General features: G+C 47.2%; 1 protein-coding gene across 2 annotated transcripts; it reads left to right on the top strand.

Moving 5' to 3' along the window:
• Nucleotides 1-1,971: 1,971 nt before the first annotated feature.
• kdm7ab (lysine (K)-specific demethylase 7Ab) lies at nt 1,972-25,307 on the top strand. 2 transcript variants are annotated; one of them, XM_072709989.1, is made up of 20 exons: nt 1,972-2,121; nt 12,649-12,734; nt 12,986-13,103; nt 13,466-13,626; nt 15,239-15,380; nt 15,681-15,867; nt 16,106-16,268; nt 17,473-17,560; nt 17,647-17,753; nt 17,851-17,942; nt 18,034-18,120; nt 18,618-18,824; nt 18,943-19,070; nt 19,337-19,470; nt 19,844-19,938; nt 20,026-20,189; nt 21,035-21,183; nt 21,267-21,337; nt 21,514-21,775; nt 21,952-25,307. In XM_072709989.1, the coding sequence occupies exons 1-20, from the start codon at nt 2,021-2,023 to the stop codon at nt 22,038-22,040; spliced, it is 2,631 nt and encodes an 876-aa protein (XP_072566090.1). In that variant the 5' UTR covers nt 1,972-2,020; the 3' UTR covers nt 22,041-25,307. The 2 variants fall into 2 exon arrangements, with proteins under 2 accessions (XP_072566090.1, XP_072566089.1); XM_072709988.1 differs by having other exon boundaries at nt 20,023-20,189.
• Nucleotides 25,308-26,490: the final 1,183 nt, after the last annotated feature.

Raw genomic sequence — 26,490 nt, 5'->3', positions numbered from 1 at the left:
GCATGCTGATCTTTATCCCAAATTCACACACCCGAAATGCACACAATGGCGCAAGTCACATTACAGTGTTTGTTTTATTCATTTATTCGTCTATTAATTTAGAAGAAAGTAATGAAATCTGTAGCTCATAACATGTATGATTATTTCCGGGAACACTGGAATAAAGTAATAACCATCATTATAATGCCATATTTAGCCTAATTATATTCTTGATCTTTCGATCCAAGCCTGCAGAGGATCAATTTCTTGAACGCGTCATATCTATAATTGTACAAATGTAATTAACTGGCTTCTGCCTCCAGAAGGACGGGACGTACAACACGCTGCGCGCGCTGAATGAGACCTGCTCTGGATGCCACCCATTGAAAACCTACCAGGAAATCATCTCACCGCGATTGATATCAAATGGAAAAATAATGCATGATTGACTTATATAATTAAATACACGTAATAGCCTATTATCACTCGGTTTTGCTCCTGAGGGAAAAAAACAAATATGACCAACACTTGGCTTTTCTCTTGTACCGACATCAAGTTGCTATTTCTAGGGAGTTTGGTTTCTCTACTTCAACTGATGACACGCTGTTGGTTCCGATAGCAGCTCATTAGGGAATGCCTGGGATCCAGCCGCTATGGTGTGTTATTCCATGAATCCCACGAGCTCCTTTATTTGCTCAGATAGCTCAGTTAGCGAGACGCCCTTTCCATTTATGGAGGTCCAGTTACAATCGCTTGGAGAAAGATCAAATATAAAAACTGGTATCAATTACACATTTGCACAATACACCGATTGGCTTATTTCTTGGCCAATGAGTAAGCAAAACGATATTTTAAAGGTTTAAAAACACGTATCGGCCGGTCGGGGGTGTGAGGCTAGATTTAGGGATGGGAAGATGTGTCACAGCTGGCGGCTGCGAGGAAAATGCATGGGAACTCGTATGGAATTTCCATTCAGCACGCGGAGACACGTATCACACGTCAACCACGTTCTGCTCCAGCGACGTCAAATGAATGTGACACATAGCCTATTGCAGAAACCCGAACCTAGAGTACCTGCATGGGGATGGGGGGCATCTGTACGTCTTAATTTACAACTTATAACTTAATTTATAACAGACAACGTACAATTAATATAGGGAATTATTCAACTCGATACAAAGACACTCAAAATACTGATGTTAATGATGGTCGAGTCAACAGCCTTAGTGGGATTTAATACGTAAGTAGCCTGGATTATTGCACACAATGGAAGAACAATGAAAAAACTCTTAAAACCGAAGCGTGCTTCCTTGTATGTGAATTTCAGATAACTCCGACTGAATTCTGGTATCTGGGATTATATCACAGTGTGTTTGTAGGGTCATGACAGCTTGTGTTTCAGCAACAATAGTACTGGGTGATAGTTAATTGGTGCGCTGTCAAATAACACGACAACCCACCAATTACTGCACAGAAAATAAACTCGCAATTTTTACACATCGAATTCCTTTATATTAGGCTGTTAGTATAGATATACCTGTCTGTAAATTGAGCCTTATGCAACACGATTTAATTTCGCTCATTACAACCATTCATATTAAAGCTCAACGTCAATGGGAAATATGTTTATAAAAGGTGATATATCAGCCACAATGGTCTTTCACTTTATTTCAACATCCAATATTATAGTAATAAGGCTAGCATTCCGGAAAATATATTCACTGTCGTGTTAATGTGTGGGTTATAACAGGTATATGACTTTCTGTGTTTTCTCCTTTTTTGTTTCTTTCATTAAAATTTGCTAATGATGCAATTCTAAAACGTCATGATTCTTTATATACAATTGTTCCATCGTCCTTGTTTACGACCGGACTAAATTAAAGAATGTGGTAAGACTGACGTCAGGAGTCTGCTTTGCCCGACGCCGATTGGCTCCTTGCTTCGTTTACGCTTCGTACCGCCCTCGGCTGTTTCCGCTCTCCACCGTAGGAGTCTCCGCCCCGCTCTGCGTTCGCTGCGTTGTTTTGGGAACAGAAGGAAGATGGCGGCGGCGGTCCCGCTGTACTGCGTCTGCCGGCAGCCCTACGACGTGAACCGGTTTATGATCGAATGCGACATTTGTAAGGATTGGTTCCACGGCAGGTACGGAGTTATTTTCTTCTTCTGTGACGGTACCCAAAGCGGCGTGCCTTACCGGCGGACCGGTAATCCGTGTCGGGACGCTCCGGGGGGTTACGCGGTGTCAGCTGCGATCTGAGGGCTCGAGGGGGGTCTTCATGTGCCTTTATTGTCACTCGTCGCTTCTAGTTATTTAAATGTCCGCGGATGGTGGGCCCGTCGCGCCACACTGAAAGCTGTATTAAATGGCCACGGCCGGACGGGCATTTTCCCTTTGACAATTTAAACTGCCCTGCTTTCCACTTTTAACCTCCGTGGGTCTGGGAAGCTCAGCAGGGCAAGCGGAGGGAGCGGGCTTGTGGTCCGCGATTGTGCCCCCCTCACGACGGCGTGTCGAGGTGTCGGTGTCGATGTGCTGGGAGAACCGAAGCCGCCGGTCCAATCTGGGCTGCCGATGCCGGCGGCGCGGAGCACTGAGTTCCGGGCTGCTTTTCCCTGCGTCGCCGGCCCCGACTCCCGGCGCTGTCACCAGGCAGCCGACCCCCCCGTAGGTGTTCAACTTTTCCAGCGGAGAAAGTCCTGTCAAACTTGGTGGCACCGTGTTGCCAAACCCCACAGTTGGGTGACAGGTTATTATCGACGTTGGTAGTCGCCGGTTCATGGCTAAAAGTTTTGATATCTAGCCGTCGGTCGCCGACATTTTACGGGAAAAATGTCAAATTGTCCCCCAGATAAAGTCATTTTCTTGTGGTTTGTTATGTGCCGTTAATAGAACAGTATTCACTCTGTCCAGTTAAAGTTTCTGTTCCTGTAATTTAAAATTGTTTTAATTTATTTACGTTTACCGATGTACACGTTGTGACATGGACATTATTGCCATTTTTCCGCTTTCTTGTAGGTTACACGAGGGATAATTAGGGAGGATATGGTGTCTTCTTTTGGTATCACAGCTTCGTTTCGACCCGCCTCCCCCCGCATGCAGTGTGGTGCGGAGTTTTTATTCATCGCTGCCTTTGCAGAGGTGAAGGGCGATCATTAAGGAAGTTTCGGCCGGCTTTTTAAGAAGCGTGTGAAATAAATTGCAGACGGGGAAGATGGGCAGACGGTTGGGTCGGCGATGGTTGGGTCTTGTGATTGACAGGCGAAGTTGTACATTTAAATACCCCCCTTTAACAAAGATAGGCAGAGAGAAAGAGCCACCTAGCGAGTCGAAGCGGGGCTGTTTAAAGGGACACGCACGCTCCCCGCAGGTTTTTGCAGAACTGCGCCATCCCCCGTTTGTCCTTCGCTGAACTTTGACGTGTGAGCTTGTGTTGAATTTTCCTGCTACAACCAGTCCTATCACGTTCTGGAGGCTTGGCCTTAATCTGCTGCCAAAGCGGTTTGCCTGTGATTCATAACCAAAATTAAACGGTTGTTTTAAAGACCAGAGCTGCCTGTAAGTGTGCAAACCCTTCATGTGTACATGCAGATTATCTGACTCATAGTATGATGAGGATTGCATGAAAAACAGACCGGCTCACTGTTGTTTTTATTAGGTAAACATGTTTTCATTAATGACTAACAAAAGCAAAATCCCTGCGCACAGGAGTGAGTGGCCCTGTGTAATCCTGGCTGGTTATAGGAGTTTTAACAGCCACGGATGAAATCAAATGTTTCCTGTAGTTGCTGCTTGGTCCCCCACACAGTCTTTGAGGAATTTCTGCCCATTTTTGCCTTGAGAATTGCTTCAACTGTTCTTTTTTTTTTTTTTTTTGTGGGCTGTACTGCATGAACAGCCTGCGTTGTGTCTTATCACAGTGTTTCTGTTGGGTCGTTGTATGAATTGTGTTCAACACATGAATTAATTTTTGCCTGTTTTCTGGAAAGTTTGTAATAGATATAGTAACTGTGGTACATGTCCTTTTCTGAATATTTGTTTTAAGTCACGGCCCGCTCATTTATGGTAAGTTGATTACGTACACAGGCAGAACTGACCTTCCCGCCATTTTTGATTGCTTGAACGGGATTATTTTTATGGTAGGTGGTGCTTTCCGTTGTGGTCATAAAGATCAATTTCATAGTCATCTCTTTAAAGGAAGTTTGTGTAGCCATCCACAGGCTGATCCGCAAGATCTGGGGTCTTTTTCCAAACAAAATGAAAGCCAAAGTTTCCTGCTGGCCTACCTCCCGTGAATGTCATTGCCGTTCAGCTAGCATCATTTTAAGATATGAGCATAAGTATTTCCTGTAGCGTCGGAGGCCTGCAGATCCTTGGATGTGGTCCTGGTTTTCTTTTGGACATCCCGTGTGAGTTGTTCCTTTGTGGGATAATTTTGTAAAAAGCCCACATCTACTGTACACAATTCTTGTTGCACTGCTTGCGTTACTTAAACATTTTGCAATCCTTGTATATAGAATCTAAAGACAGATGGGCACTTACAACTTCAATGTCTTAACCCAGAGGTGGCCAATCTCATCTGCAAAGGGCCGGTGTGCATGCAGGTTTTTTGTTCAAACCCAGGTGTGAGGACTCTTCCGCCAATCAGTCCTCTAATTAGTAATCTAATTAGGGAGTTGCAGCGAAAACCCGCATACACACCGGCCCTTTGTGGAAAAGATTGCCCATACCTGTCTTAACCTGTGTAGATATGACTAAACTAATAAGGGTTCCTTACCTTTATGTTGGTGAAAGTCTCCCAAACACCACTGATAATACTCTCATCATTGACTGAACTAATGAACCTTGTGACTCTTATTTTTGCACATATACTTGTATATCTCTTTATTTATGAAGGGTATATAAATAGTTTTGTTGTATAAGCATTTAAGCTTGTAAACTACAATGTACATCGTAACATCAGGAGTATTCAGGCTTTGGAAATGGGCAGCGTGCTTCTGTCACCTTTACTTTGAAAGCAGTATCCAGTACCAGAAATCAATGGACTCTTAAAGCAGTCATATCTATTAAAGGACTTTCAAGCTTATAGTTAGTTACAGCTGTATGTTTTCCACAGTGCTGGTATGATAACGTTTGATTAGGATTTAAGTCACGTAAATCACACTGATTTAGAAGGTTTAGGTGCTAGTAGCCTTCAGGATGGGTTTAGCGTTCATCGTGTTTCAGGAGGAATGTGGTGGATAGAGCTCAGTAGTCCTGCGGATTCCAGTGACATTTGTTTTTGAATAAACTGGATGCTGTGACGCATTGTTATGTGGCCATTTAGGGCTTGATTGTTCCTCAGAAATGCATGTGCTGAATGGACATTGAAATCAGTACGTGGTAGGATTCAGTAAGTCATGGGAAAAGGCAGCCCTACACAGGAAGTTCTATTATTGTTTGAAATGTGTCAACCTTTCCAGGTAAAAAGGCAGTTTGATCCCACAGAAGCAGACTAACAAGAAGCACAATCTGGAAATGGTCATTGATTTTACTTCCTCACATCTCGTCTCTTTTTAGATGTACTACTAGAAATATTCTTTCTGTATGTGGTGACACTAAGGTCTTATGTAACTGCATTGGACTGCCAAGAATTAGAAGATGGGAATTATGGGATGCTCGAGTCTGTAAAATCATTGCATCATTCCAGCAAAATAAGGGGAACAAAATGTGATTGTTCCTCTTTCAGGATTTCTGTTGGATGTGAGTGCTGCAAAGTCGCCTCAACACTGGTTGGTTAACTTCTGCGGTTTCTGATCTGGTAGGACAGGGGTGGGCACTTAACGGTTGAGCAGAAAGCAGAAGTATTGCAAATTTGCTTTACACCCGGTCTGGAGTAGTCTGTGACAGCATTGGTGACATCATGTGTCCCAAGCATGTGAGTTTGGCACAAGCTGGTGGGCTGGTGATAGCCAATGGGAGATGGGTAACCGTGGGGCACACAAACCTGCCATTCTGTCTGTGTGACCCAAATCATGGTAGACTCGTTCGGCATTATACTCGTCCTATACTTGCACGTTACTTTACAGAACTTTCACATCAATGTACTAGTATGGTACATAGTGAACTCATAAAGGAGTCACATCACTGTACACAGTAACCTATAAGGCCCTGGTTCCTCCTGACCCCATCAAAGTGTCCTTGAGCAAGACACTGAACCCCAAATTGCTCCCGGTGTGCAGGTTGGTACCTTGCATGGCAGCCTCCGCCACTGGTGTATGAATGTGAGTGTGGATGGTGAATGTGAGGCATACATTGTAAAGCGCTTTGAGTACTCGTAGGAGTAGAAAAGCGCTATATAAATGCAGTCCATTTACCATTTACACACCATACTCAATGTACCCATACTCATAGTACTGACATGTCAGTGTATGCACGCTGTACTTGTACATTACTCGCACTTCTATACCTTCATACATATTAACTGTACTCTCACTGCACTGGTACATACATGGTGTGTAGTGTGATTCGCTTTTGTTGCCACGGTGTTGGTTCTCAGACCTTTCATAGACCTATATGTACTTTGGACTCATTTGGGTAGGTTCAGCAAAGTATCCGTTCTGTGGGGTGTGTCGTGACCCTGGTTTAATGCACTGAGCTGATCTCTCATGTAGTTATCAATCCTGTTTAATTCACAGTCTTATTTGTAAGTGTCAGCATTGCAGTGGCCTTCGTTTGTGCATGATCAGAGGGTTTCTACCTTTGAGTTTGGTACTGCAGGACTGGGACTGAGTTTGGGTCATGCGGCCCAGCTCATATGCGGTGCGCAAGCTGTTGAATGGGTCCTGTGTGAACAGGGGGGTCGGGGGAGGGGACAGTCCTGAAGATCGATGGCAGCACCTCTGGCCGTCTGCAAGTTCATCGCCCCATTAATCAATGTCCATTCTGGATGAAAATATTTAAGAGAGATAAATTACTTTCGTCATCACCCTAAAGTTTTTAGTGGAATTGGTTTGGTGGCTGAGTAATTCTTAATCGTTGTTTTGTCCTCATTCATTTGCTGAGTGATTCTAGCTCTGTGTATTCACTGTCTGCATTTCCATGTACTTTGTGTTGATCTATTTCTCAGTCCAGATGCTTGTGATCCAGTGTCTGGTTTCATATGCATTAGCCCAGTAACATTTAACATGGGTTCACCTCCCGGTTGCTACTAGTTGTAATGTATACGTCTTTAATGTCAAATTCATTAGTATGGTTATCCTTGTAAATTCTTTTTGTGGTATTTGTTGTGGTTGGTGGATGACTGTAGCTTGGCTTGATTTAAAGAATTTTATGAAGACTTGTTTGCAGAACTGTTTACTTAATTAAATAAGCAAAATATTCTTTTATTCAGATACTGAAGGAAGGTACTTAAGGATAAGGATGTTTTCTTCTCATTCCAAAACGTATTGTACATGAAGGGAATGAAATGAGGTACTCGGGTCTGCTGTAGTGGCAATAATAAAATAGAAATAAAATCCAAACAACAATACAATGAATAAAATAAGGTAAAGAATAATAAAATAGAACACTGACATTATGGATGCATTTCCCACTTGTACTCGGTTGTATTTAGTGAGTGCTTGGTGAGAAACGCTCTGTTCTAAAAAAAATAACAGCTGTGTGAAAATGTTGACATTTCCGCTTTGCCCTGACATTAGCATGGGGATCCAGGCAAGTCATTCTTACTTGATAGATGCTGTACCAGGAAGCTGACGCTGTGAGGACAGACAGTCATGGGCTTTGAGGGCCGTGGGCACAGCAGAGGGCTGTGTGATTTCCTCCTCTGGGGGTGGAGAGGGGCACATTTCCTCTTCCTCTTCTCAAGTGTTTGACCACCGCAAGCTGCTTAGATGGTGGAGGTGGGGGGGAGGGGGGACAGGAAGCCGTACTCCCATTGCTGCTCAGCCATGTGCTTCCAGGCTTCTGCTGGCCCATGAGAAGTGACCCTCTTGGCAGTCTGTCATCACAGGCTTTTAAAATAGACATGTTGAGGGTCACTGACACGCATTCATGTTTTCTTGGTCCTGTGTGTGCCTGAAAAGCAGACTGGGAATGCTTGCATTCTCAGTTTCTATTTTCAGTTGAGGCCAGTTTGTCATGGACCTTCATCTTTGGGGATATCTGGTTTTGACCAGTTTCATTTTTCCATCAGGTGTTTTGTGTTTGCTGTGAATGTGAATGTTTTGGATTTGCGATGCTGTTGAACAGTCTCATGAAACATCAGCCCATTGCGCTGTCTCCCAAGCAGCCCGTTTGTTTTTATATGATCAGCACAGAAAACGTGTTTAGTCTTTTGAAACGTTTTACGCCAGAATGTGAACTGTGAAGCAATAGCGTCAGCTTTTGGATTATTGCCCCTTTGTTTTTACAGCTCTGTGTATTCTGACCTTTTGTGGCGTGAAATGCCATCCATACGGAGAATCCTCTGCCAAGCTTGTGGTTTTGTTGCTGTCATCTCGAATTGCTGCTTTGGTTGTACTTTTGAATTATATTGGACTATTATGGGCACCTTAAGAGTGGTTGTCGTGTAGATGGTCTGAAACCTCTCTAAGCTCTGCAAGGCTTTGCGCCTTGTTTGCTTTATGAGATAAGACTCATTCGCTCAGTTCATCGGCGCCTAAAACTGCAGGCAGTGGCTCTGAGGACGAGAGCGACGAGAACATAACATGGTACCAATGGACCTGACACCTGAAGTTACACAGTAACAATTGAGCAAATGGCATCTGTGCTAATGGGGAATGTTTTGCGTCTTTTTTTTTTTTGGAATGGAGTGCAGCTCTGGTGGATGTAGATGGCAAAACGTGGGTGGGAAATTGGATGGGGGCGGTTTATCGCCTCCACTGTCGTTCCTACAGTTGCCACAGCGCTGGCTTTATTGTCTACTCGCCTTCGGTTAACCGTGGGCCTGTCTCGTAGGGGTCCCACTGACCTACGGGTGCGTCATGTTTACGGCAGTGCGTGCCAAGCAGCTCGGACGCACTGCTCGGGGGGGGGGGGGGGGGGGGTATGTGCCTTACTGTGACACTGCCAAAGTATCTTTAAGGTCATCAGAAATGTTCAGGCTCCCATCTTTGGTCCTGAGGATTTCTTAATGGACAAATATGTCCCGCACCCCCCTCCGGCAGTCACATCGTTTGCCTCTGCCATTCCTGTTCCACCACAATGCTCCTTTACAGGCCCGCTGATTAATGAATAGCCCCACTTAAGGCAGATAGCAAGTCTGAAAGGACAGACACAGGAGAGCGAGCTCAATGTGCCGGTGGGTTATGTGAAGAGAGAATCCACCGCCGCCCCCCCCAGCTAGTCAGCCTTCCCTTGTCTGGAAAAGGGCCGCTTTTAGTCCTCGTGTGTTTGCCTCCTGGCAGTCCGCCTTCCTCTCTCTCCCCTGCACGTGGGACTTTCAGACACAGTCAGTCTGTCATTCCTGAGAATTAAGCCTCTTACTGCCTGGAGATGCCAGAGGCCAAGACGATCGAGACATGTCTTCCTGTTATTTTGTTATCCTGGGTGGAGAAGCTCATCCTTCTGCCTCAAATCTGAGAACAATGGGGCAGTGGGCTTTGGGCTTATCCTCTCTAACAAGCAAGGAGAAAGCAGATATATATTTTTTTTCTGACGCAGTTTCAATATTCTGAGCTCAGATGTGGATGTTGGCAAAGCGAGGCTTATCCCGCTTATGCTGGGAAGGTCTCTCCCTCTGAGGTGCAATCGGAGTGCAATACTCTGTCTGAGGCCTGCAGGAGAATGCAATACACATGCAATGCTACTGAGCCCCCCCAGACCCAAACAGACGTCATTGACTCCTGCAGCGGGGTGTTCGTGCCCGGAGTAACTCCTCAACAGAAAGATGGTCTAAAAATAAACGTGTCGGTGGGGAGACCAGCTGAGACCCCTGGAGTGAGAGGCACAGAGAGACTTCAGTTCATCTGTGGGGGGAGGGGCGGCTCTCTTTGGGACGCCGTTCTCCGTTTGGCGCGATCTGCTCTGCTTGAATAGGAGCCATAAGCCTCCCACAGATTCTCCTGCTTTTACATTTAGCTTCCTGTGGCTGCCACATAAAGCTGTTATATAAATCCTGTGCCCCCATACACTGTATACAATCCAGTTAAATCTGCATATCATTTAAATGTGTGCATGCATAGTATGGTGGGTTTTTTTTGTCGACTTCCACCTCTCCGTTTAGCTGTGGAATTGCGAGCAGAGTAACCTGGCTGCAGCGCGGTGGCGTAGAAGCTATCGGGGAGCTTCACCGGGGCACGTCCAGCAGCGCACATGAGGGGGGGTCTATTCTAGACGACGTGAGGTAGAGAACGTGCACTGAATGTGTTCTGTATGGGGCATGACGGGGGGGTATGGAAGGAGGTTTAAATGCTGATGGGGCCCCATCATTCACCCTTTTGGTGAAAGCCGCCCCCCACCCCCCATGCCGGGGGCAAATGGGCTCGCTTTCCTGTTCAGGTGGTGGTTTTAAACTCATTAACTATTCCTGAGACTCAAAGCCCTGCCTTCCTTTATCCTCGTATGCTGCCTCGTTTTACTGTCCAGCCCGGTCGTCTGTAAGCGGCTTGCTCTGGGTTTTATCCGCCTATGCACACAGCCATTGTGACATAATTGTTCTGACCAGTGGCTCATTTCCTGTACACTTTTCAGCCCGTATCTTAGTAAGAGAGTTATTATTAATGGGCATGCAGCCCAGGCACCTGGAAGGTGCCATTGGCAGACTGTGTCGTATGAGCTCCGCGCATCCGTATGACAGTCTCGGCGGCGAGATAATTAGCTCAGCGTGAGAAGGCGGGGAGTGCTGTCTGTTCCGGACACTTCCGTGTAACCAGGCTCCGTGTGAGCCAAATACGACGTGTGTTTTCATCATCCTGTGCTGACTAACCAGCACAATGGCGCTGTGGCATCGAGGACTGGGACAGCACCGACTGCAGACTGCTTTCCGGAGGGTCTGTCTGCGCTGTCTGTCACACAGAGTGCAGAGTATTCCCCAATGAGTTAATTGCTTTGTTTTGTTTACGGTCTCCCAGCTATTTCCTGCAATTATGCTAAGATCAAAGCCGGTAACGGGCAATAGATTCCTCAGCACCTCCTCCTGGGAGTTCCTTGAGGAAAAAGAATGGGGCTGTTTTTCTGAAAGTTGCTCCTGCTGTGTAAACCATAGCATTGCCCTTCCCCCCCACCCCTACTGGCTGGGGGCGGAGAGGCAGGGCCTTTAATCCGGACGCCTTTGCTTCTGGTCAACACAACGGCTTCTCTCAGCACTTCATGGATAAACACCCCCCCCCCTCCCCAGCTGTGGCAGGACTAATGACACTCCCCAGCGTCAATCTTACTCACGGGACGCTTGTCACGTCTGCTGATCGCCTTTCTCAGCAGATCCGCTCCTGGTTTCGTCCCGTTTAGACTCTCACTCTGCCAACTGTCTATTAAAGTGCCTTTAGACTTTGCTACACAAATTTTAGGTTTTTAGCACATGTGTGCTCTGCTGGAATGTGTGATTGTGCAGGATTAGCAGCCTTGTAATTGAAGCCCTCTCTCTCTTTGCCATGGACCTTGCTCATTCCTCAGCTGTCATCAGAGGTACATAAATGCAGATCCCTCCGAAAACGCACAGGAGTGGATGCACTTAGAGTGAAAGCATTAAGAGTGCAGCATTATGGAATTAGGGGAAGACTTGATGTATAGGGCACTGCGCGCTAGAATTCTTTATACTTAAGCTGCGTATAAGGCACGCTAAATGTCAGTTTCTTGCAATCTGTCATGCAGTCTCATCCAACCTGTCATGCAGTCTCATCCAACCTGTCATGCAGTTTCCTGCATAGGAGTGGCACTCACTTTTGTGCAACCATTTGCCAGTGAGGTGCAGGCGTTGTGGTTTCTGGAAGCCTGTGGACAGGTGTGCAGGTGAAGGGATGGTTACGGCAGCACTCTGTGCTTGATACAGTTGTCACGTTGTTAGTCTTCGTTTGTGTATCGAAAAAAGTGTGTGTGTGTGTGTGTGTGTGTGTGTTGCTGATGTTGGGAGAAGAGACACTGGGGTCCTTTGCTTCTCGTCGCACATTTCCCATGCCTCCGATGTCCTGCTGGTTGCCATGATCCCTGTAGGCCGTTTTCTTATTGTGAAGCATACTATTGATGCATTGCGTTTTTACCTCAGAAGTCGGATTTTCCAAATTCCAAGTCAGAAATTTCAACTGCCGTACCAGTTGAAAGTCGGAGTTTTGACTCGGAAAGTCGGAGGAACTTCTGCAACCTCCACCTCAGAATTCATGATGGCTGCGCCCTTCATAAAGAGAAGTGAAAGCCGTACTTATATACTGTCTATTAGCACTTCTGTCTTATTTGTGTCTTATTAAATCGTTCGTACGCACAGTGCTGTCCATCCTTTATCTGTGGACACATTGCTAAAGTCTTTGTGTGCGCAAAATACCATGTAATGCATTGCTATCGACTGGTATTGCTGACAATGGCCAATTATGAACCTGGCTAGAAGTTGTTTTGCTGAATGGCTTTCAGACCGACTAGTTGTACTGGAACACAGTTAACTGAAGTGTGACATCATTCCCGGCTCCGACTTCCCACCTCTGTGTAGCATATCTCCTCCATTAGTCTCCTCATATCTACTCTGCCATCTGTGTCCCCTTCAGTTGTGTCCAAGTAGAGGAGCACCATGCAGCGGACATCGATGTTTACCACTGCCCCAACTGTGATGTTGTACACGGACCCTCCCTGAGTAAGTACTGCAGGCTCATTAGTAGGTTAATATAATTGTAGCTTAAACATCACATTTAGGTTGGGTTCTGTCCTTCTTGGGAAGGTGGGGTGGCTTTTATGAGCTTCTGAACCAGGCTGGGAGTAATCTGCAGCGTAAACTCCATGTTAATTCATGGGACGATCATTCTAAGCGAGTAAATGTCATAGAACCCAGACCTTATTTTTAAATGGCTTAGGTCCAACCCCTCTGTTCTCTCCCTCCGTTCTCAGTGAAGAAGCGGAATAACTGGCACCGGCATGACTACACGGAACCCGACGACGGTACCAAGCCAGTACAGGCTGGCACCTGCGTGTTCGTGCGACAGCTGCAGGCTCGAACCTTTCCCAGGTAGGTGACGGATGCCTGGGCGGTACATGCAGCGCCTCTCGATGGCGTCTACCATGCCTTCCGACAGTGAGGCTGATGCTACCTTAAAAGGCTTCCAGGCTTACTCTTCCTGCAAAGGATCCATTCAGTTTATTGATGCCTGAATAGACAAGTATTTTTGTAATAAGTCACATGACGTCATGTGATGTCCCTCGGCCAATGAGAGGCCAGCACACTCTCGCCATTGTTCTCCACACTCAGGTCAAAGAGAACAGAGGATAAAATGTGAACATAAGTATCACTGTTGCTTAAAAATGCGTCATGAATATCAGTGCTATCTTTCCCCCCTCATCATCCCTCCTGTCTGGCTGCCCGTGTCTCAGTGCCGACGAGATCCTGGACAAGATGCAGGGGCACCAGGTGACGCAGCAGTACCTGGAGAAGCATGGGTTCCAGTACCCCATTGCGGTGGCCAAACTGGATGGCCTGGGACTCGAGCTGCCACCCCCCTCCTTCTCTGTCAGGGACGTGGAGCAGTATGTCGGTGAGAGCCGTGTGTGACCTGCCGCTGCCCACAGAGTGCCAGCGAGTTCCCACCACAATCACAATAAGTGGGTCGGTGTACCGGAGAACCCTCACTCCGTTGATGCTCTGTAAATGAGAGGAGCAGATCCTAATCGGGGAGTATTTACTTTGTTTTGTGCCTGAGCTCTTTGTTGGCTAAGGGGCCCTATCGGCGTTTCATTCAGCTTTATCTCCTTGCTCCGGAGCTCCATTACGGCTCTGAATGGGGCCAGGGGCTGTGTCGGGTGACTAAGCTGCCAGACTCACTGGATCCACCTGTTTAACCAACTTTAATCGAGCAATAAGTAAACGACAAGAACAGATTTGCTTACAGGGCACGCTCACTTCCATCGCTGAGAGCCTGGTACTTACAGGGTCCTGTTACAGGCCAGTGTGCGTGTGTCTCGTGTTCCGAGCATTTAGTATGTCCCCTCAGGTCAAATTACCGGTCTTTCCACTATAGCTGGTCTTGTGGCAGACAGATCAGCTCTGATGGGGCGTGGTTGTCTGGGGGCATGGGGGGGACAAAGCTTTGACTGGACACAGGATGTTTCCTGCCACTGCTGCAACACCACCGTGTGACTCCGACCAACATCACAAGAAGTGGCACCAATCCACCTGTCCCCTAATCTCAGATGTGACAGTTTGTCAAGAGTTTACCAACAGCCGTTTCTAAATGCCACTCCCTCCAGAATCAGGACCGTCGCTGCTTACTGTGATGGTGCCCCCAGGCACCTTAAAATGCCCAGTCCAGTGTTCCCCTAAATTACGTCCCCACTCTGCTGCTATGCACCAGTGGCCTGCTGAGCCCCATCCACACCCCCCCCCCCCCCACTTACCCCAGGTTTTCCTTTGCCTGGACATGTCAATGAATAGTATCACACTGCCCCACCCCCAGCTACGTGCGTACTCAGCTGGGGAGCAGAATGCAGACTTGACCCCTGTTTCATGAAAAATCAGCAGTACACACAATACCTCTTGTGTTTCCCGGGGGGGGGGGGGGGCTCACTCGTGACCCTGCATCGGTGTGTGAGAAGGCAGTGAACATGCAGTGGAATGGCGGGATCTACGGAGTCACACACCCTGCTGCACTGGTTTCCCCTCCAGTGCTGGTGGGCATCATACACTTATAACAACTTAACGCAGTATGTCCTCACTTGTGTCATAGGTATACATATGGTCTCTTAATAGGCAGCTTGTTCAGTTACCATCTTCAAACTGAAAGATCGAGCGCCACTTTCAGTTCTCTGGGGAACAGTTTGCAAAACCTGTTTATATGTTGAAGAAGATGCGATAGATTATTGGAATCACTTGATGGGAATTGGTGGGAATTTCGGCGAGTTTGCCACATGGCACTCACCAGATGATGGGCCTGCTTTAGCGTTTAGTTTACCTGGGGTGTTTGATCCCCATCCTGATGTTTGACATGGGGGGTGGGGTCACGGGAGCCATTCAGTAAATGGAGTTAACAGCTGTAGTTGTGAGGCTTGGGGGTGTGTGTGTGTGTGTGTGTGCGCGTGTGCGTGTGTGTGTTTGCATAATTGACAATGACCTAATTCTGTGTGTTTGTTTTTTTGCTCCTCTCTCCTCAGGAAGCGATAAAGTCATTGATGTAATTGATGTGGCCAGGCAGGCGGACAGCAAAATAAAACTTGGCGAGTTTGTCAAGTATTACTACAAACCACATCGGCCGAAAGTGTTAAATGTCATCAGCCTCGAATTCTCCGACACAAAGTGAGTGCGGCGTCCGGCTGGCTCCCCCAGGTCTAACACATCTTCACCACCGTTGCTATGGGGATGTCAATGGCTTTGGTTTGATTCGGTATCAGTTGTACAATAATGAAACTCGTGCCACACAATATGGGGCTCAGAGTTTTGACAAGAACAGTGATGTAATGCATGATGTAATGTGGAAGCCTGGCACACAGACTGTGGGATTTAGATGATGGCACAATAAATGGCCACCAGGTATATGGATGTAGAAGGCAGCTGCCTGGCAGTTAACCTTCAGCTGTGGTTTTTCATCTTGGCCAGGATGGCAGAGCTGGTGGAGGTGCCCTTCATTGCTCAGAAGATGTCCTGGGTGGAGAATTACTGGCCTGATGACTCCTACTTCCCCAAGCCCTTTGTGCAGAAGTACTGCCTGATGGGTGTGAAGGACAGCTACACGGACTTCCACATTGACTTCGGGGGCACGTCCGTGTGGTACCACGTACTCTGGGTAAGGGCTCTGCCTGGCGCCCAATGAACAGTTAACAGTAGAGGTGTTATGTGGTGACCCAGTTCCGGTCCGAGCACTAATCCACATCCAGCATGCGATTGTTAGTACTAAAGCAGCAGCCTGCAGCCTGTGATCCCGAGTTCTGCCTCCGTACTAACCCTAACCCTAACCCTAACCATGCCTGCCGTGGGGCAGTTCCCTTTCTAGTGCTCATCCCTCCTTCTGTTTACCTCCATAGGGTGAAAAGATTTTTTACTTGATCAAGCCGACCCAGGCGAACCTTGCACTGTATGAGGAGTGGAGCTCGTCCCCTAACCAGAGCGAGGTGTTCTTCGGCGAAAAGGTGGACAAGTGCTACAAGTGCGTCGTGCGGCAGGGCACCACCCTTCTGATTCCCACAGGTAGGGGGTGCCGGCCCAAACTTATCATTCACCAATGATTTGTTTTGAATTGGTGACAGGGGAGGAGACACATAGGGACCAATCAGCTTTCAACTATGGCTCTGTGGCCCCGCCCTTGCATATTTCCGCCTATACCTATGATCAGAAACTCCCTTTCTGCTGTGTTATTGTTCTGCTGAACTGACAAGTACCTGTTTATACAACTGAATATTTTACTGCAGACCAGCAAATTGCATACTCGCATCTGCTTCTGTTGTCCTGGCATGTGCTCTGCCTCTCTTAGAGGAGGGGTGTCGGGACACTTTGTACAAAGGTAATTTTCCACGTGTGGAATGGCTTTCCTTTGGATTAGCGTGGGAAGGTCTGGTTGAACTCTTCTCTGTGTGGATCAGTGGCAAAAAACACACATTCTTCCATCCTGTCATTAAACAAGGGAACTTCCTGCCTCTGCTTCTGAAATCCCGTCCAATGGCACGCCGTCGCCATACCAGCTCTCCTGGTTCGTTTTTGACACTGAGCCATAAATGATTCCAGGCTGATTTGAAAGCCCTGTCATCAGCCAGTTTGGTGGAACGGGACGGTCTGGGCACCTGCTGCGATTAACACGCCAGCGTTAGCGTGCCGATATCCGAGATTTATGTGAGTTTCTATGGATTCTGCATTGCTCAGCTGCTGCCGGTAGGGCCGGGGTGTTCAGGCCCATGCACCCCCGCTAGGAAACCCCGCTCTGGCATGGTCCCCCCGCTCAGGGTCACCGCAGAGGTCCCACACCTGCTGCTCATGTGCAGGAATTCTAGCTCTTTCCTCAGGCTAAAAGTAAAAGATATAGGGTTGCACTGAGTACCCTGGAGAGGCTGTATTCAGGACGTGTCCTGATATTGCAGGTTTAGCAGTAAATTCTGCTTATCTATATGGGTGTTTATGACCTGCAGAGTTCTGGAATTTCATGCCCCACCATCAAGATTCTTCGCTGTTTCTCCTTCAGGGGCACCTGTGTAGAAGAGGTTTCAGCCATCTGGCAGCTGTCATTGATTTCCTGTGATATTAGTGCCTCCCCCCAGCTTGTAGCTGGTTATGCTCCTCGGGGAGAGGGTGGCTTTGTCCCAGATGACCAGCCCCTCTAACCTGTGGCCGGGGGTGTGACACAGCCCCTGCATGCGTTTCTGAGCGCCAGAGGGTGATGACGTGATGTCGCTGTCCGCAGGGTGGATCCACGCTGTCCTCACCTCTCAGGATTGCATGGCGTTTGGCGGGAACTTCCTGCACAACCTTAACATAGGCATGCAGCTCAGGTAGGAATCCTCCGTGCGAGCCGGTGAACTGCATGGAGCGCAGCCCCGCCTCCTCCACGTGTGACCTCACTTCCTCCTCACGCCAGGTGTTATGAGATGGAGCGACGGCTGAAGACTCCCGACCTCTTCAAATTTCCCTATTTCGAGGCCATCTGCTGGTACGTGGGCAAGAATCTGCTGGAAACCCTTAAAGGTGAGGAGAAACTACAGGACCAACTCCAGCTCACATCTGGTCGTTCGCATTACTTGAACCTAAACATGTTATTCTTTTTTTTTTTTTTTTAAACCAGAATCCCGAGAGGACAAATGCCAACCCCCCGCTTATCTGCTGGAGGGAGTTAAAGCTTTAATCCCCACGCTTAAGAGGTGGTTAAACAGGGAGGTGAGGCACCCGGTGGCCAGCAGGTGTCAGCAAACACACTGGTTTTGCCCGTAATGAACTGCAGCACACAGACCCCTCACTGTCTCCCCAGGTCACTGAACCCACCAGCGAGGTTCCAGATAATATCAGGCCCAACCATCTTATTAAGGAGCTCACAAAGGAGATCCGGTACCAGGAGGTAAGCTCAGACGGATTGGGGGGGGGGGGGAAGCTTGATTATGTACCCTTTCCCTCTCTTTACCTCTTCAAATTCCTGCATTTTGATATTCAGCACTGTGCAAGACTCTTAGGCAGTCAAAAAAAATGTTTAAATGATCTTTATGTTGGTCTCCCCAGTACAGGCAGGATTTTACAGTAATAGTAATATCAAAAGTAACTACATATGGTGCTGTACTGTACTGTACCCCGCTGATGAAGCGCTGAAGTCGTGCAGTGACTTTTTTTGAAAATAGTTTTTTATTTGTTTTTTTTTAATTGTTACTGATCACTTGCAAATCTTTTAAAGCTAAATTGTATATATTTTTTCTGCGTAAATATACATTTACTACCCAGATAAACAGCCTTCAGCATTTTCATTTGACTGGCGTAGACTTGCCCAGCGTCCGATGTGCGCCTTTCACAGAAGAAGCTGTCCACCCCAGGCTCCCACCTTTGATCTCCTGCTTTTCCTCCCAGGAGGAGCAGAGTGGCAAGGTGGTCAGACCTCAGGGAGGCGGGGCTTGTCCCACGACCCGTTCCACAATGGAGCGAGGCTGCCGGGTGCGGCGGAAAGCACGGCGTCTCCGAGAACAGCAGGCCTCCAGGACTCCATCCAACTTGGATGTGCTGGAGCTTCACACGCGGGAGGTTCTGCGGAGACTGGAGGTGGTGCCCTTCCAGGAGGTGGGTCACACAGCTAATCGGCTTCTTGAAGGGAGGGTGGGCAGCAAATCAGTCGCCCCTTTTTGGCTAATGACCCTGCCTCCCCCCCCCCCCCCATACCTTTTATTTTTTTGTATAGCTGGATGCCTCTTTCAGCTGCCAGTTCAACGGGAAATTCAACAAGGCATCCACGGCATCAGCAGATGCAGCTGAGCGGGTTCTGGACAACAACCTGCGCTTGGTTTTGTGCAATGGAAGAATAGTTCGGTCAGTCTGGGACCGTATATATATGTGTGTGTGTGTGTGTGTGTGTGTCTCTGAGGCCTGGCAGACCTTGTTTGTGTCCAACGCTTGACACCCTTCAAAGAGTTTCTGTGGCGCTCGTCAAAAACAAACGACAAAATTAAAATAATTCCCCTCCCTATTTGCCGTCTCCGCTGCTGCAGTAGGTTTGCATGGGCGGCGCTGTGATGCTCCCATGCAGGACTGAAACCGAGCGTTGGATTCTGATCTTTGCTCCTGTGCGTATGCAGAGATGAGAGGCCACGGGTCAAAGTGATTGGGACTGGGGAATTGCCGGGCCAGAGAGCGGACACCCACCAGAAGGAGGCGGTCAAGGTCAAGGTGGAGCGCGGAGAGCCAGGGGACAAGGCCAGAGCACTGAACGGTAGGTCACGCTGTACCCATGAAATCGACAGGGCCGTGAAATGGGAACCACTTGCAGAGTGGTCTGCTCCCTGACCCCAATGTGGGAGGTGAGGGGTTTAGCTTAGGGGTTAGTGCCAGTGTCCTGGAGGTCATGGATTCTAATCATGTGGCTGGTAGAGTAATCAAATGATTGTTTAATCCTTGGGCGAGGCCCGTAACCCCAAATGCTATTTGTGTGTTTGTGCCTCTCATGGAGAGCAAGTTAGGATTTGTGAAAAATTTCCCCATGGGGATGAATTAAGTTACATTCTATTGTGGTCTTTATTGGACACCACAATAAAAGAGGATGTGGTTTGTGTTCATTTGTTTTGTCGTTAATTTATCTCTTGAAGGGTTTTTCGAAGGCATGAAATCTGAACTCAGGAATGGAGCCTCGGCGCACTCAGACACGTCAGACTCCAGCTCAGAGGAGAGTTGCACTACACAGGTACGCAGCTTGACGTCCTTCAGTAATGAGGAGGACCATTCTGTAGTGTGTGACTGTAGGGCTTTAACTAAGGTCTTTCTCCAGCAGAGAGACTCTTCAGAGGAAGACTCAAGGAGCTCTGAGGAGGAAGAAGAGGAGGACACAGGGATGAAGGTTTCCTCCCAGAACCTGACCCAAAGAGGCTCAGTGGGCTTCATGAACTTTCAGCAGGCAGGACCAGAGTCCAGGCAGCAGGATAGATCTCTAAAAAGGTGGGTGGCCAAGTGTGAGGTTCAGTCTACTGTCTTGCTACTGCTGTTGGAGCTCTTCCTGAACGAGAGGTTTTATGCAAGATATTGGGGTGGCACGGTGGTGCAGTGGTTAGCACTGTTGCCTAACAGGACCAGGGTTCGAGTCTCTGCCATGGATCCATGTGTGGAGCTTGCATGTTCTCCCTGTGTCTTCCTGTAGTTTCCTACAGTACTCTGGTTTCCCCACACAGTCAAAAAATATGCTAGGGTTAATTGGAGTTACCAAATCGCCCATTGGTGTGAGTGTGCCCTGCGATGGGTTGGCGCCGCACCTTGGATTGTTCTTCCTTGCGCCCATAGTCTCCAGAATTAGCTCCGGACCCTCAGTGACCGTGAATAGGAGAAGCGGTTCCAGGAAATGGATGGAGGAGTACAGTAGACTTGTAGACTTCTCTGAAGTCACCATGTTCCATCTAGTCCCCTGTTCTAGTAGCATCTTTAGATGCTCAGCAGTTTCATGACAAAATACCCATCCTCAGATATTCAAAGCATGAAAATGATAACTAACAAGTAAATTTTACTTATATTATTCATTTGTTATAACTTCCCAGTTATTCCTACTATGAATTTACTTATACAAAAAGATCTTGTACGGCGAGATGCTGACAGCGTGTAATTCCATAAAAATGTGTCCATTATAATATTGAGTCATGGCTTATTGTGTAACAGTGAGGAAGTAGTAACAAGTGATCCACTAATTTGTGTGATGAGGGAAGAGTAGTCAGTGATCGATTCAGTCACACGGTCATTTTCAGATTGATGCTCCATTCGAGCTGCGTCAAATAAACCTGCATGTGTCTCATCAGAGAACGTCCCACCTCGCCCAGCACTGAAGCGGCCATCCAGGGAATGCTGTCCATGGCAGGGCTGCTGGAGCCGCAGTTTCCCGAGGGAGAGACCCCCAGCTCACAAGACCCCTGGTGGTCCAGCCCAGCCCATCCATCTCCTGACTGCGGTACTTACACAAGCTGAATAGTGTGCGTGTGTGTATGCGAGTGAATGACAGTGAGCAAGCACATGACCTTCCTCTGCCCACAGGTGGCAGGGAACATTCCTCAGGAGAGGACAGCCAGGGAGACTCGGACTGTAGCTCCAGCCTGGGTCATCAGGTAACCGTCAGCCCCTGCCCGCTGAGCCTGTCCGTGTCTGGAACTGAGGGCAATCAGAACCTGGTGACCCAGCTCAATTACTCTCTTGTGCTCAGTCACTGTATCTGGTCCCCTGAGGCTCTGGAAAAGGAGGGAGGGATTTACTCTGATCCCTAATCTCTGTGCTCATGCCCCAGGACAAACAGCGGGCTCCAAGGCACCTGCTGAAGGAGTGCCAGGCCCAACTCCGGCAGCGGATCCAGGAGAATAAGAACTTCATGGACAGCGGAGGTGGCAGAAGCGAGGCCTGGGTCGACCAGCACCTCTCCTCGGACCCTGGCAGCCCCCTGCACCTGGAGACGGACTTCCAGTACAGAGAGACCTCACTGTCGCCGCCGCTTCACCCCTCCAAGCGGCCTGCCTCTAACCCACCACCAATCAGCAACCAGGCCACCAAAGGTCTGTGAGAACGTGCAGGCGTGCTTATCCGCTTGTTTTGGACGTCCCGGTCTGTGTGCCCTGCAGTGTGACAGCAAGACTTGCTGCCAATCTCCATTATGGAAGTGAGATTCACGTTTGTCATGGTTTTGATTTGTAATGTTTGATGCCTACTTTTCTTGTGGCTGTTTCCACAGGAAAGCGGCCTAAGAAAGGCATGGCCACCGCCAAACAACGCCTGGGCAAGATCCTCAAGCTGAACCGGCACAATCGCTTCTTTGTGTAGTGGAAGGAGAAGGCAGGGCAGGGAAGAGTCGGACTTCACACGGGCCCCGTCTTGAGATGCTCATGCTCTGTTGACCTCTGCCTGGAAGCCCATGCCACAAGTTTAAATGTCAGGGTATCAGTCTTAATCCTGCAAGTGCACGCACGCACGCACATACACGCGCACAGACAGACGCAAGAAACCTCAACGACGGAAACTCTTGAGCGAGTTGTCCTCGGTGGTGGGCAGTTTTTGCGCCGGATCGAAATCCCAGGTCAATAGAAGCTGAAGGCTTTAAGCAGAGCTCCGGAGAATCCAGCTGCTTCTGCGTAAGAGCGCCATCTGCTGGTGCTGTCATGGGAGTGTACAAGGAGCAGTGCATTATGACAAGCAACCAGCCAATCCGTACTTTCATGCCACAATGTTCATACCTTGGTTGCAGGCTTCTATGGCTGAAACTACTTACTGCTTCCGCCCGTTCTATCAGCATAATTCCTCCATTACCAAGCCAGTGTGGGCACACACAGTGTTATGGATGGTCCCGGAATGCAGTACTAAGTATCTAAGACTGTCTTTCTTTAACATATCTGGCTTTAGACGAAGAAGGGTGCTAAGGTATTGAACTAATCTCAAAGAAGGTGCTTGAAACTTTATCGTTGCCTGCCGCTCCATCACAATCACACCAGCAATATCATGTAATACAGGAGATTTTGACATGCATTGTTGATGGAGGTGCAGAGTGTCCTGTCCCTCCCATTGTGCTGTTTGTATCGCTATGGAACAGGTGTAGTCAAGCGACGTAGATTGGCTGGAGCCATTAGCCTGACCACCTCACCCAGCCGGGACGCTATCGTCACTCGTGTTTGCCGAGTGCGCCGCAGTGCAGCCTGCTCGTCCACTTGCATCCCTCTGGCTATGAGCGAGGAGCAACTGCACATCAGACACCTTGATTTGTTGTTTTCGGTGAGGAAAAGCCATATGCACCAGAAAGCCATATCTCCATGGCAATGCTTTAAGGAGCCAGTGCTGTGTCTCTGTGTGTTTTCTTTGTATATTATCGAGGGTCAGTTGAAACCAAATCAGGGTTGAATAGTGCGGAGGAGGAGGCCGTGTCGTGACCAATCAAGACGACTGTTTGAAATGAGCTCATTTGGCGCCACCTACAGGACACGAGGCGACTGCAAGAGCGTAATGTTTTCTATGACTATTTACTTTAAAGCATTATGTAATGTATTGAGAATGACACTTTCTCTGCTTTATTTCATCATTCAATCCCTTTTGTAGCTGTTTGTTTTTATTTCTTTGGAAGACACCTTCATTTTGATTATTTATGAAAAGGTAATTGTACTTTTTCGGCCTGTGGGCTGAAAGGTTTGTAGCTGAAGATGGTCATGTTGCCAGGGCTCCCACAGCACTCACGTTCCGGCATGTAAATGCAAAGGGGGTGCGTTAGCTGTCGACAGTAGCGACGGCAGCACAGAGTAATAGCATGCCTGTGCTTGTTTACATTACTAACCCTCCATGGTCATACGTTCTCGGTAGTATTTTGTTACATATTAACTCAGTGTCGGCCTGTGTCTGGGATGTATTTGCTGAATGGGTTTAATACTGTTTGAATTTAGAGATTTTCTCTCGTATAAAAGACAAGGCTGGTTCTGGACACATTAGTAGAAATGATTGCATAGGCAATAATTTCTGAACTCATAAGTTACAGCATAGGCAAAATGGCTTCTCTGGTTGAATGTCTGATTAGACCCACAGATACAATGCATGTTATTTTTAGGCACTACACATGAAACTGCATTAACTGGATAGGGACCTTGCAGGCCCAGTAGCATCAATGATAGCCAGCATAGATGAATTTCAAACAAGATGTCATTCCATCTTCCAGAGGAGTCCAGCTCTTTGAGATTGTGTGTTTATATATAATCTCCCTTCATTTGGTTAGGATTTTGCCCTATTTTGGCTTCAGACCTCAGGTTCATCAGAATTCCTGGTGCAAAAATAAGGGAAACGACCCCCCTTGGTGACTGCCAAAGCTGTGACTTGGGACCGGTGTAGGGGGGCAGTCTCTCAGGGATTACTGCCACTGTCATCAACAAGATCCTTTCTGATTTCACCACTAGCAGCGTGCAGTGAGGCATCTATCCAATCGGAATGTGTTTTCAAACTCATCGCTCACATATAATATTTGGGACATTTATTTGGTCAACCTGTGTTTCTTCAATGCTTCTCTTAAGGGTTTTATGATGGGGAAACGGGAACCACATTCCATCAATCCATCTTCTAATCACTTCTCCTGGTCAGAGTCATGGGGAAAACCACGTTGTTTGTAACTTGCTAAACGTGCTTTAATCTTGTGACATTTTACCCACCCTCACACATATTCAGATGTAGGTCTTTGTCGGAAAATTCTCAGTTGTCGTTACCATAGAAACCCCATGAACCGTCCTTCTATAGTTCTTTGGTTGTTCTTTTGAACAGTTCACACTTTTTGAAATTTTTGATTTTACTGAAGAAAAAAAAATCCTCCTCATACCTTTCTGGTACTGCACTTGTCTTACCAGCATAAAGCAAACCAATGAGAGTTAAAACACAGCTTGCAGCAGTGAGCAGAAAGCTCTCCATGGCAGGAAAGGAGGGCCTCCGATGTCGGGATGGTTCGAAGTCAGAGGTCTGCGGCTTGCTGAGCTGCATTGCACTAATTGCATCCAGTTTGTAGCTCTGAATGCGTCAAAGGGCTATTTACTTGGCCAGTTAACTGATGTTTTTTAAAAAAAAAAAAAAAAAAATCTTCGGAGTGAGATTGTTTTTGAGCTTCTGGTTCACAAAAACCGAAACCTGATCAAAAACGAACCAAACTTCTCTCTGTCCTCCCACACAAATGTGCTGCATCAAAGTGCTTAAAAGACACATTGCTTCTCTTTAACTATGTTCCTGTAACACTAAACTAACAATTTTCAAATGTTTGCATTAAATTAACTTCCACCACATGTGTGTTCGTGGCTGGCCTGCAGGCAGGGTAGATTTCCTGTAGTACTATTAATTGTACAGTATTTATTTTGCTTTTGCATTTAAAAAAATCTATTTGCAATTGTGGTCTGTTTTTGATGGTCATGTACTTTTTTCTTGAATCCTGGAATTGTTTTGACGTTAAAGATATTTTCATACTTGATTTCAAACATAAAAAGCTTAGACCTTGTGACTTTATCCACTGCAGTGCATTTTTGAATATTTTGAATTTCTGCAGTCAATAATGGCCTGTACATATTAAAAATTCTCATTGTTTCCAGTTGTGTTCTTTAGGCTGACGTGAAACATAACACCTCCCATTTATTCAGTCTTTGGTTGTTTATAAACTGTGAGCATTCAAGTGGATTAATGTCTCAGGTTATAAGTGCAGCTACCACACAAACAGATGAAAGCTCCCGAATCACCACTAGAGGGAGATCGAGTTATTCGGAGCAATGCTGGCTTTCTAGGATCATGCAACAAAACGACCTGGGCTGAGAAATCTCCATAATCTGAAAACCAGCTGGAACAGGTAGAACGAGTACAGGAAAATGTCTATTTTGTCTTAGTGGTTATGAAGATGATCTCTCATTCAGTAGCTGCTCTCTGTGACTAACAGCCAGTGCCTTTAGGTTACAACTGAATGCTGTGGCATCATCTGTCACTTATTCTATCAAATAGCATGCAGGCGTGAGACTTCTAATATCTGCCGGAATTATCAAGCGCATGACAACCTGTCAAGCCAGATCTGTGGCAGCTAGCTAATCAGCACAGCTACAGTGACCATCCCAGCAAAATAGTCGAGGTCATTTAAACTGGAGAAACGGGTTCATTTATGTCAAAACCCGTTTGCTCGGTACATTCACCCTATTTACAACTTTTTAAATATAACACATGTAAACATCTCTGAAAAGACCCCGTTTGCTGCACTGACAGTCCTGTCCCTGCAGTTGCATCATGCAAGAAGGACCTGCATCCCCATTAACTGACAGGCCCCACCTACCATTCAGATAGGGGGGAGATCTGCACCCAGGGCATCAACGTCAGCTACTATCTGCATCAGCTCCTTAAGGTTTACCAGCACAATAGCAGAGAGCTCCTACGAATGTGCCTGATAACCTTGCCTGTAATTTTTGCATGCCTTCTATCCTGTTTCTAACAACCTAACTGTCAAACCTCATTGCTAATAAGAAGACAATAGCACCCCCACTGCACCTGAACTGGATGATCGTTCATCTTGTAAAATCCATAGGGCCGAATGGAAACAAAGGCACAGCAATTCTGTCACTATGAATTAAACTGGGCCAATCCGCAGCACTGCAGCCTAAGGTTAAAATTTTGATTATATTTTTAATGCATTTTTTAAGTGCTGATATTCCGATGCCGTTTCTGCAACTAGAGCATCAACACATGGAAAGCACGTCGCCCAGCAAACTGGGGTGTATTAATATAAAATCTA

The sequence above is a fragment of the Paramormyrops kingsleyae genome, chromosome 3 (genome assembly GCF_048594095.1).
Source record: "Paramormyrops kingsleyae isolate MSU_618 chromosome 3, PKINGS_0.4, whole genome shotgun sequence".
NCBI lineage: Eukaryota > Metazoa > Chordata > Actinopteri > Osteoglossiformes > Mormyridae > Paramormyrops > Paramormyrops kingsleyae.
This window is presented reverse-complemented; position numbering and strand designations above follow the sequence as displayed.

Coding starts and splice junctions, on each gene's coding strand:
- kdm7ab (XM_072709988.1), top strand. CDS start 2,021: ATGGCGGCGGCGGTCCCGCTGTACTGCGTCTGCCGGCAGCCCTACGAC. Junction 18,121..18,617: donor AGGAGATCCGGTACCAGGAG/GTAAGCTCAGAC, acceptor TTTTCCTCCCAG/GAGGAGCAGAGTGGCAAGGT. Junction 21,338..21,513: donor GCTCCAGCCTGGGTCATCAG/GTAACCGTCAGC, acceptor CTCATGCCCCAG/GACAAACAGCGGGCTCCAAG.